The 12095-nt window shown below is 43.9% G+C and overlaps 2 protein-coding genes across 4 annotated transcripts in view; both read right to left on the bottom strand.

Annotated features, from left to right (window-relative positions):
• Positions 1-12095, bottom strand: part of LOC143768085 (oocyte zinc finger protein XlCOF8.4-like) — a 61433-nt gene that overhangs the window by 4917 nt on the left and 44421 nt on the right. For 2 of the 3 annotated variants that reach the window (XR_013213785.1, XM_077256776.1), the window contains exons 2-5: positions 3899-4078; positions 3701-3824; positions 3520-3617; positions 3231-3321 (exon numbers count right to left, since the gene is read on the bottom strand). Coding sequence is in view for 2 of the 3 variants with exons in the window: in XM_077256776.1 (XP_077112891.1) it covers positions 3231-3321; positions 3520-3617; positions 3701-3824; positions 3899-4078 (493 nt within the window). In the remaining variant the exon portion in view is untranslated. Of the gene's footprint in view, positions 1-3230; positions 3322-3519; positions 3618-3700; positions 3825-3898; positions 4079-4207; positions 4549-12095 lie in introns of those variants that run through there. The other variant, XM_077256777.1, reaches the window with a different exon arrangement.
• LOC143768074 (uncharacterized) overlaps positions 1-12095 on the bottom strand; it is an 804664-nt gene that overhangs the window by 773119 nt on the left and 19450 nt on the right. The gene's annotated exons all lie outside the window — the stretch shown is intronic.

The following is a 12095-nucleotide window of genomic DNA, read 5'->3' as shown; positions in this document are numbered from 1 at the left end:
ACCTCCAGCAGGCCACAAATGTGCATGTGTCTGCACAAACAGTTAGAAACTGACTCCATGAGGATGGTCAGTGCCCGACGTCCACAGATGGGGGTTGTGATCACAGCCCAACACCGTGCAGGACGATTGGCATTTGCCACAGAACACCAGGATTGGCAAATTCGCCACAGGCGCCCTGTGCTCTTCACAGATGAAAGCAGGTTCACACTAAGCACATGTGACAGACGTGACAGAGTCTGGAGACGGCGTGGAGAGTGATCTGCTGCCTGCAACATCCTTCAGCATGTCCAATTTGGCAGTGGGTCAGTAATGGTATGAGGTGGCATTTCTTTGGAGGGCCTCACAGCCCTCCATGTGCTCGCCAGAGGTAGCCTGACTGCCATTAGGTACAGAGATGAGATCCTCAGACCCCTTGTGAGACCATAAGCTGGTGCGGTTGGCCCTGGGTTCCTCCTAATGCAGGACAATGCCAGACCTCATGTGGATGGAGTGTGTCAGCAGTTCCTGCAAGATGAAGGGATTGAAGCTTTGGACTGGCCCGCCCATTCCCCAGACCTGAATCCGACTGAACACATCTGGGACATCATGTCTCCCACCATCCACCAACGCCACGTTGCATCACAGACTGTCCAGGAGTTGGCGGATGCTTTAGTCCAGGTCTGGGAGGAGATCCTACAGGAGACCATCCGCCGCCTCATCAGGAGCATGCTCAGGCTTTGTAGGGAGGTCATACAGGCTCATGGAGGCAACAGACACACAACTGAACATCATTTCCTTGTCTTGAGGCATTTCCACTGAAGTTGGATCAGCCTGTAATTAGATTTTTCACTTTGATTTTGAGTATCATTCCAACTCCAGACCTCCCTGGGATATTAGTTGTGATTTACGTTGATCATTTTTAGGTTTTATTGTTCTCAACACATTCCACTATGTAATGAATAAAGATTTACAACTGGAATATTTCATTCAGTGATATCTAGGATGGGGTATTTTAGTGTTCTCTTTATTTTTTTTGAGCAGTGTGCCCACACACAGCCGAATGCAGAGGGGAGAAAATTATCTTTATTCTCACAAGTATGGTCATTTCAATAAAGTTTGCTCATTTCTGCATCAAGATGTTTATTCTTCCCAAAGGAGCTCATACAACTCATCAAGTAACGTAGGGTATCAGGAATCAATGGTGTCCAGAAGGTATAGAGAAACACCTTTGTACATAGAACTTCATGTGCTGCCATGTCACGTCTCACCATGACTACCCTGTAATGTTCTTGTACCGGCATGCTCCTGCATTGTCACTTTTCTAACCAGCCTTCACAATATAGTCCATGGTTGCGCTGGCGGAGATGGTGCACTAAATTCACAGGGTCACTTAGTTCATTGTGTAAGAGTCAAATTAGCCAATCTGTTATTACCAGAGCTAAGTTGTTACCCGGTTTTGAGTAGATTATTACCGGACCCTACTTTTAAATCCTTTCCTGATCTGCCTAAATATTTCTTGTTGACCTCAAAACGGTTTGGCTTCTCACTTGGCTGTCCTTCCAGGACCGTTACGGCCAGTAGAAATTCAACATATACACACGTGGTCAAAATTGTTGGTGCCCCTCGTTTAATAGCAGAAACCCACAATGGTCACAGAAATAACTTGAATCTGACAAAAGCAATAATAAATAAAAAAATCTATGAAAATGAACAAATGAAAGTCAGACATTGCTTTTCAACCATGTGTCCACAGAACTAAAAAAAATAAATAAAATTCATGAATTACGCCTGGACAGAAATGATGGTACCCTTAACTTAATATTTTGTTGAACAACCTTTTGAGGTAATCACTACAATCACACGATTACTGTAACTGTCAATGAGACTTCTGCACCTCTCGACAGGTATTTTGGCCGCTCCTCAAGAGCAAACTGCTCCAGTTGTTTCGTGTTTGAAGGTTGCCTTTTCCAGATGGCATGTTTCAGCACTTTTCAAAGATGCTCAATAGGATTTAGGTCAAGGCCACTTCAGAATAGTCCAATGTTTTCCTCTGAGCCATTCTCGGGTGTTTTTAGCTGTGTGTTTTGGGTCATTATCCTGTTGCAAGACCCATGACCTGCGACTGAGACCAAGCTTTCTGACACTGGGCAGCATATTTCTCTCTAGAATCCCTTGATAGTCTTGAGATTTCATTTTACCCTGCACAGATTCTAGACACCTGTGCCAGATGCAGCGAAGCAGCCCTAGAACATAACAGAGCCTCCTCCATGTTTCACAGTAGGGACAGTGTTCTTTTCTTGATATGCTTAATTTTTCCATCTGTGAACAGAGCTGATGTGCCTTGCCAAAAAGTTCAATTTTTGTCTCATCTGTCCATAGGACATTCTCCCAGAAGCTTTGTGGCTTGTCAACATGTAGTTTGGCAAATTCCAGTCTGGCTTTTTTTAAGACTTTTTTCAACAATGCTGTTCTCCTTGGTCATCTCCCATGAAGTCCACTTTGGCTCATACAACGGCGTATGGTACGATCTAACACTGATGTTCCTTGAGCTTGAAATTTACCTTTAATCTCTTTAGAAGTTTTTCTGGGCTCTTTTTTACCATTCATATTATCAGTCTCTTTGATTTGTCATTAGTTTTCCTCCTGCGATCACGTCCAAGGAGGTTGGCTACAGTCCTATGGATCTTACATTTCTGAATAATATGTACAACTGTAGTCACAGGAACATCAAGCTGCTTGGAGATGGTCTTATAACTTTTACCTTTAACATGATTGTCTATAATTTTCTTTCTAATCTCCTGAGACAACTCTTTCCTTCGCTTCCTCTGGTCCATGTTCAGTGTGATACACACGTCACCAAACAGCACAATGAGTATCTGTAGCCCTATATACAGGCCACTCGCTAATTCCAAGATTGTAGACACCTGTGATGCTTTTTAGTGACACACCGTGATTTAACATGTCCCTTTTGTCACATTATTTTCAAGGGTACCATCAATTCTGTCCAGGCCTATTTCATGAGCTTTATTATTTTTTGAAATTCTGTGGAAGCATGGATGAAAAGCAATGTCTGACTTTCATTTGTTCATTTTCATGGATCTTTTATTTATTATTACTTTTGTCAGATTCAAGATATTTCTGTGACCATTGTGGGTTTTTCTTTCATTAAACGAGGGGTACCAACAATTTTGACCATGTGTGTAATTACAGTAGAATCTGTGACTTCTCTGCATTTAGTGGTCACTACTCACCTGGGTAGTCATATGTAGGAATCTCCTCTTTACACTGCTTATCACCCCTCACATATGTCTCTGTAGTATTAATATGGGTCAGATCTTCCCCCTGAAACAAATATTGTAAAAGTCACAGACAGATGGAGAAGTCACATCTATGATCAGCTCTAATCCTGCCATCTCCACCGCTCTCATTACACAAGTATAAAACATATAATACTGGTGGATAAAACAAGACTGAGCACAAGACCTTCACAGCCGTCTACACATCATAGGGGAGATCTCATGACACCTTCTCTCCATCTACCTGATGATCCTGAGGAACATTGGGATCTTCTTGTTTACAGTTCTGAAGAAGAAGAGGATGGGGACATCTCTCTGGTGTTGTCCTCTTACTGGATAGATCTGGAGGAAACACATACAGGGACTCAATTCATTCTTTACATACAGATTATTATAGCCAGTGTGTATTTAGTCCTGTCTATTACCTGGTGGTGTGAGGGACTGAGAAACCTCCATCATGACGTCCTTGTACACATCTTTGTGTCCTTCTAAATACTCCCACTCCTCCATGGAGAAATAGATGGCGACATCTTGGCACCTTATCGGAACCTGACACATACAATGATACAGTCATCCCGCCGATACCGTCATAGAATCACTGTATAATTTCCCAGCAGTGTCACCTCTCCAGTCAGCAGCTCAATCATCTTGTAGGTGAGTTCCAGGATCTTCTGGTGATTGATGTCCTCATATGTTAAGGAGTGAGATGTAGGCCCCATGATTGGGCTCAGGGGTCCTCCCCATCCCTCAGACACAGGGTCCTGACAGCGCTCACTAGAGGTCTTCTTCACTACTGTGTAATCCTGGTTATGAAGAGACACATTAATAAATCTCACTACAGACATTTCCAGAGTCCTCACCTCTCCAGTTCTATCCATCTCTTATTCCCATAGATGAGAATGATGTAATGTGAAATCATCAGAATCTCTCACCTCTCCAGTAAGCCGGAGGAGGATCTCTAGGGTGAGGTGTAATATCTTCTCCGACATCTTGTCTGTAGCCATCCTTTAAAGTTGAAAGTAAATTTTCTAGAAGATAATGAATGTAACACTTGTATCTGCCAGGATCCTAAATGGAAGGAAAATCAGCTGATGGAGAATCATAAAATACCATGTGTAAACAAGACACAGGAGCATTGATGCTGGTATAGTGTAAGGACATGTGCACATCGTGTTCTCAGATGGACATGTCCTGTAACCAAGCCGAAAAAGTGCAAAAGTTGGAACATAATGCACAAAAATGAAAAACAACTCACTGTTCACAGTTTCAGTTTTTCAACCCCTTCAGGTTTCTAAAGCTGCAAAACAGTTACAAGAAGTGACCTGAAAACAGCAGGTAACATGCCAAAAAAATGGCATCTCAGGACCCCGTCCATTCTGAGGACCAGAGACAGTGCCTACAGTGAGGTTACAGGATTCATTCTCATAGGAGTCCATGAAAAAAAAAGAAAAAGGATTGGCCAGGAAGGCATCAGTGTACAATACGGGGAGTAGAGATGTGCGAACTTGTCGGAAAAAGTTGGCCACTCTCAAATTCGTCAGGAACGTAGCACATTCGATTAGTGTTCCCGAGCAAAGTTCGAACACACTTCAGGAAATGATCACATGTTCAATAATGCTTTTGTTAGGTGTCACAGGGTTTCCACAACAGAAAGTAGCCAGAAGGCCACCGCATCTGATTGCTACTACTCCTGCGCTGAAAAGCACTTAATTTTAAATGTGTTTATTTCTTTTGGCAGAACAGGGATTAATCGACCATGTTAGAAACTCTGAGCTCTCAGCTGTGCTTGGCTAGCCATTCCCATCCCCTTTATAATCTGGGTCCCGATTGAACCCCACGTCAGAGCTAGCATTTGTTTCATTGCTTAGGAGAGGTTTTCACATGAGAAGCAGTTTTGGAGGAGTTATCTGTGACTGTTGAGTGGATTTGTAAGGGTGGTCATTCCCTTCCCTCTTCTATTTTGTTTTTTTTCCCCATCCTCCACTCCCCGATGCATTCCTCTGTTATATGTGAGTGAATATTTGTATGCATGGTGTTTTCAGTTTACCTTTGCTTGTGTAGCCTTGTTTGTTGGCTTGGTGTACTTCTCTGGGTGGGGGCAGAGAACAGACGGAGGGTTAACTCAGGAGATGAGGCAAGGGTGGCTGCCTCTGCATCTTCACCTTCATAAGTATCCCGTGGAATAGGGGGAGCTATGACACCCCCTAGTGTTAGAGACAGGGAATGAGCTCCATGTCCCAGGTCACCTGACAGCCGAGTCGTGACATTATGACTTTGTCTAGGTTGGGGGGGGGGGTTGAGTTTGATGAGGGGGAAGGACTCAGGAGACCCAATTTGCTAATCAAAATCATTAGGCCTAATGTTGAGGTTCAGCCAGAAGGCCCCATCTGCTAATCAAAATCATTATGGCTAATAGGGTTTTGCAGGCCACAGTCCACTTTTCCTACTCAAAATCATTTGGGCCAACACTGTGTTGCAGTCAGGACTCCAGAGGTCACAGTTACTAATCAAAATCATTTGGGATAATACTCTGATGCAGACACCAGTCCATATTTCAACATATTAATCTTTTGTGTTAATTCTGTGGTCTAGCCACACTACAGTATATCAACCAATACTGATTATTAAATTAGTGACAGGTGACTTGCAGGTCTGGGCCTAGGGTTGTGAAACAGCTAGTTAAAAGAGGGGAAGGGTACAGCCAACATGAGTGAGAAAAAGTAAGGTTGTGGTGGAAGGGTGTACAGGCTTGGTGTTTGAGGTTTACGTGGGGTAGGTGGGATGTTGCTGAAAGCTCTACTGAACAAACATCGTCCTATCCAAAGACAACTTGTGTTACTGGATAGTATACTCAACTCCCTTTCTTTTGCAGCCACAAACCGGTACGCCTTGTAGATGAGGGCCAGAAAGAGCATGTGCTCCACTAAATGGCAAGTGCTGCAACAAGTGGCCTCTCCTCCTCTCTTTCTCCACCTAAACATGCCACACAGTACAGGGCTCAGAGGTGGCACCAGAATTACCCTTGTTTTGCCCCGCATCAAAACTCTCCAACCGCCCAACTCACCCAAAGTACTAATCATATAACTGCAATGCATGGAGTCATGAGGCAGGGCCTGGGTCAGGGCTTGGACCAGCATTTCTAGCTTAAACATTGATCAGTAAGGCCGGGGTCACACATGCGTGTTTTACGGACATAAGAGCGCAGAAACTACGTCTGTAAAACTCGCATTACATACGGCACAATGATTCTCAATGGGGCTGCTCCTATCAGCCGTATATTACGGATCCGTAATATACGGCTTTCTACGGCCGTACAAAATCGCAGCATGCTGCGTTTGTCAGCGTATTGCACAAAAAAATAGCCAATGAAAGTCTATGGGGGCGAGAAAAATACGGATTCCACACGGACCAGCAGTGTGACTTGCGAGAAATACGCAGCGGTGTTAGTGAAAAGTCGGTAATTCAATTGCCGGCTTTTCATTTCTCCTGCACAAACCCGACAGGATATGAGACATGGTTACATACAGTAAACCATCTCATATCCCCCTTTTTTTTTGCATATTCCACACTACTAATGTTAGTAGTGTGTATGTGCAAAATTTCAGCGTTGTAGCTGCTGAAATAAAGGGTTAAATGGCGGAAAAAATTGGCGTGGGCTCCTGCACAATTTTCTCCGCCAGAGTGGTAAAGCCAGTGACTGAGGGCAGATATTAATAGCCAGGAGAGGGTCCATGGTTATTGGCCCCCCCGTGGCTAAAAACATCTGCCCCCAGCCACCCCAGAAAAGGCACATCTGGAAGATGCGCCTATTCTGGCACTTGGCCACTCTCTTCCCACTCCCTGTAGCGGTGGGATATGGGGTAATGAAGGGTTAATGCCACCTTGCTATTGTAAGGTGACATTAAGCCAGATTAATAATGGAGAGGCGTCAATTATGACACCTATCCATTATTAATCCAATTGTTTGATTGTTTGAAAGGGTTAAAAAACACACACACATGATTTAAAAGTATTTTAATGAAATAAACACAGCGGTTGGTTTAATAATTTATTGCTCTCTCAATCCATTTGCAGGCCCTCGCTTGGCAAAATAATAAACGCACAAGATACATACCTTCAGATGAAACGTCACGTCCCACGAGGGAATCCATCTGAAGGGGTTAACTAATATTACAGGCAGGAGCTGCGATAAACCACTCGCTCGTGCCTGTAATCCCCGGGTGCTGAAAGGAAAGCAGAGTGATCTATACTTACATTCAGTCGCGGTGATGCGCCCCTGCTGGATGTTCTCATGAACTGCAGCCTGGGAACTTTTTCCCACGCTCCAGGTCATATGAGGACATCCACCAGGGGGCGCATCACCGCGACTGAAGGAAATGTAGGTCAATGACCTACATTTCATTCATTCGCCGGGGAATTACAAGCACGAGCACACAGCTGCATTAGCAGGGCTCCTGCCTGTAAAATAATTAACCCCTTCAGATGGATTACTTCGTGGGACGTGACATTTCATCTGAAGGTATGTATCTTGTGCGTTTATTATTTTGCCAAGCGAGGGCCTGCAAATGGATTGAGAGAGCAATAAATTATTAAACCAACCGCTGTGTTTAATTAAAATACTTTTAAATCATGTGTGTGTGTGTTTTTTAACCCTTCCAAACAATTGGATTAATAATGGATAGGTGTCATAATTGACGCCTCTCCATTATTAATCTGGCTTAATGTCACCTTACAATAGCAAGGTGGCATTAACCCTTCATTACCCCATATCCCACCGCTACAGGGAGTGGGAAGAGAGTGGCCAAGTGCCAGAATAGGCGCATCTTCCAGATGTGCCTTTTCTGGGGTGGCTGGGGGCAGATGTTTTTAGCCACGGGGGGCCAATAACCATGGACCCTCTCCTGGCTATTAATATCTGCTCTCAGTCACTGGCTTTACCACTCTGGCGGAGAAAATTGCGCGGGAGCCCACGCCAATTTTTTCCGCCATTTAACCCTTTATTTCAGCAGCTACAGCGCTGAAATTTTGCACATACACACTACTAACATTAGTAGTGTGGAATATGCAAAAAAAAAGGGGATATGAGATGGTTTACTGTATGTAATACCATGTCTCATATCCTGTCGGGTTTGTGCAGGAGAAATGAAAAGCCGGCAATTGAATTACCGGCTTTTCACAGATATCGCGCTGAATGAAATCTAAATACAGAATATATATATATATATATATGTGTCTCAATGACATATATATATATATATATATATATATATATATATATATATATATATATATATATATATATATATATATATATATACACTGTATATATGTTTTCCCGAACATTTGAGCACATAAATCATTTGATGTCGGTTTTGCAAGTACGGATGCCATACGGATTACATACGGAGGATGCCATGCGCAAAATACGCTGACACACCCTGACTACGGATCAATATTTTGGGAACATTTCTCCGTATTACGGCCGTAGTACGGACGTATAATACGTGGCGTATTGTCTTACGCCAAGTGTGACCCCAGCCTAAGAGGTGGAGGAGTGACAGGTGTAGGCCTGGTGCTCTGAGAGCCCTGCCAAATTCAGGCAACACACATGTGGGAGACCAAACTTTTAGTCCAAACATTTTCAAAAATATGGGTTAGAAACCCCTAAAGTGTCATCAATTTCCCCAGAGTAGAAATAGTATAATGAGGCTCTGACACTCCATCCACTACAGGCAAGTCACTAGATGAAGACACAATTTAAGAGTCTCCACATTTCCAAAAATTGTAAGCAAAATGAGCAACAATAGGCACAGGATACATGACAAAGTTTTTATATACTACAATAACGCAAGATCAACCAGCCCACTAAAAACTACACCATCGCCCAGTCTGCGATTGGGGTGCAAAAGTCATTGGAGATCCACGACTTATTCATATTGATGAAATTTAAGCCCTCAACCATTTTTGAAGACCAAAATGCAAAAGGTTCCAAATTCCCCCTGATGGTATTGATATTGAGCTGAACATACTCCTGCACCATCCTATCTAGTCTATCAAGTGTCAGACTTGCGTTCTCTTCTGCTGGTGCACGTGCTGGTCTAAAAAAAAAAAAATGTGTGAAATGACGCACAGAAAATGCCACTTACACTGCTGATGCTAATGTTCTTGCACGTTCCCAGGGTTGGAACTCTAACTTTGATGCACCAATTGTGCATGACTGCTGTCTTGGGGAAAACCACTCTTAATTTTGTGTACAAGCGTGTTTTGGTACTCCAGCAGCATATGCACATCCCATTACAGGGGGAAAGGATCTGGCAAAATTTACTTTTGTACCGTGGATCTAACAGAGTGGCAACCCTGTAGTCAAATCCTAAAAATATGGGTATTATGTTGTAAATACTGCAGCAAGAAGGCGCTCATATGTGGGGCACTTCTATGAGGTCTGAGTCCATGGTGTCTTGGTGGCAGGGTAACACTCAAGCTTGCTTCCTACATCCTCTCCTGCCAACAGAGAGGGGATCATTATTCTCTTCATCTCCTGACTGTTGCATGCCCATCACCTCTTCCTCCTTGTCCTTCTCCATTTGTTACTCGGCTTCTGCACCGTCACTAACAGTTTGTCTGGTACCATGACCCCTTCCCCCCCCTTGATCGCTGTAATAAACCCTCCCATGGCACCCGCTTGTGCAACAACAGTCCAGAACTTTGAGATATTGATATCACTTCCTCATCTTCCTTTGGAACCACCACAACCTCACGCAGACTATTCAAATTGCGCTCCAGCATGTAGATGACCGGAATAGAGATGCTGATGATGGCATCATCAGCGAAAACCATCTTGATAGCCATTTCGAAACTGTGCAGAAGGGTGCAAAGGACCTTCATCTGTGCTCACTACATAAGCGTGATTTTCACCACATCTGTACTACGGTGGCCCAAGCTATGCAAAAGGACATATTGCATCAGGGCTTGTCGCTGCTGCCAGAGTCGCTGCAACATGTGGAGAGTGAATTGCCGCCGTGTCAACAGATCACATATAAAATGGTTAACTGAAAGGCCGAAAGACCTCTGTAGGGATGCAAGTGGCGGAAGTGACAACACAGCAACCATGCTTTATGCAGCAGTGCATCCAGGCCGGATACTGGTAGAGATATTTCTGTCCCACCAGGTTGAGAACGTAAGTCATGCAAGTCATGTGTGTAAAGTTGACCCCGAAGTGGGGAAGCCAACATGTTCACACTTATCGCACACCCTATTCCCTACATTCAGTGTGTGTGGAGACTGCCATTGTTCATACTCGGCCTGGATAGCTGTCCATAACTCTCAAGCTGTGTGACTGCAATTTCCAATGCATATTAATTTAAACACTGCTGGATTGTGGTGAGACCTGGCTGCGCAGTACAGAGGAAGGGGGATTCTCACTGCAATGGTGGAATGCTTGTCTCATTAAGAGAGAGGTTGAAGACACAGGTAGAGGCCCTACAAGAGGTGGAGGAGGCAAAAACAATGGAGGAAGTGTTAGATACAGAGGTTTGCCCCACAAGCCTTGGCTATTCCAAGACTTGGTGTCTATTGACACCTTGGCATCTAGTGGTTTAGTTCACCATCCCTTATAGTGTAGTGGTTTATTTCTCAATCCCCTGGTGTGTAGTGGTTTAGTTATCCAACTCTAGGTGTTTAGTAGTTTACTTTTCCAACCCCTGTTGACTAGTAGTTTAGTTATCCATCCTCTGCTGTGCAGTGATTTACTTCTCCATCCCAAAGCACCCTGCAAGCCTTGGGGATTTCAAGACTTACGGAGCAGCCCCTTCCCCGCCTGTCTCCTCAGCCACCCAGTGCCTATTCAACAAGTTGTTTTTCAAATATATTTACTAAACTTTAATACAATGAGGGAAGTGAAGAAACACAAAAAAGGGGAAAAAGATAGGAGGGGTGGGAGGGGTATATAACTTGGTTGAGGAATATAAGGGGAAGTGGTACCAAGTTAGAGAATTCTAACTAGTATTGTACATATCCAAAGCATTAATAATTAGTGATGAGCAAATATACTTGGTACTCGAGATTTCCCGAGCACGCTCGGGTGACCGCCAAGTATTTTTTTAGCGCTTGAAGATTTAGTTTTCAGCGCCGCAGCTGGATGATTTACATCTGTTAGCCAGGCTGAGTATATGTGGGGTGTTGCCTGGTTGCTAGGGAATCCTCACATGTAATCAAGCTGGCTAACAGATGTAAATCATTCAGCTGCGGCAATGAAAACTAAATCTCCGAGCACTAAAAAAATACTCGGAGGTCATCCGAGCGTGCTCAGGAAATCTTGAGAAACGAGTATATTCGCTCATCACTATTAATAATGCTTAAAACATAAGTAACCTGTTTGAGCAACAATATAATCAAAAAGATGTAATGACCCCTGGCCATGCTTGCTCATCCAGGTGTCAGTGGTGAAATGCAGCCTGGCAGACATTGATTTTTTTCAAGGAACAGCTGACGTTGTCTGCGACATGCTGGTGCAGCGCAGGGACAGATTTTTACATAATAATGGTGACTGGGCAACTAGTACTGGTTGATTACGATGGCCATCAGCTTTCGGAAAGCGACTGCATACATCAGGCGGAAAAGCAGCATTTCAGTGGCAAACAGATTGGAGATGGTGAAGTTCAAGCTGTTAGCTTTGCCATGTGTAGGAGTAAGCAATCCTTTACTTGACCAGAACTGCAGGACCAAGGGCTGGCTGCAGTGCAGCGGAAGGGTGGAGTATGAATACGACAAAGTGCTGGACTGTGAATGAGATGCTGACGGAGAGGTTATGTTGGATTGAGA

The sequence above is a fragment of the Ranitomeya variabilis genome, chromosome 4, assembly GCF_051348905.1.
Source record: "Ranitomeya variabilis isolate aRanVar5 chromosome 4, aRanVar5.hap1, whole genome shotgun sequence".
NCBI lineage: Eukaryota > Metazoa > Chordata > Amphibia > Anura > Dendrobatidae > Ranitomeya > Ranitomeya variabilis.
Note: the sequence above shows the minus strand (reverse complement) of the source record. Positions and strands in the feature narration are given on the sequence as shown.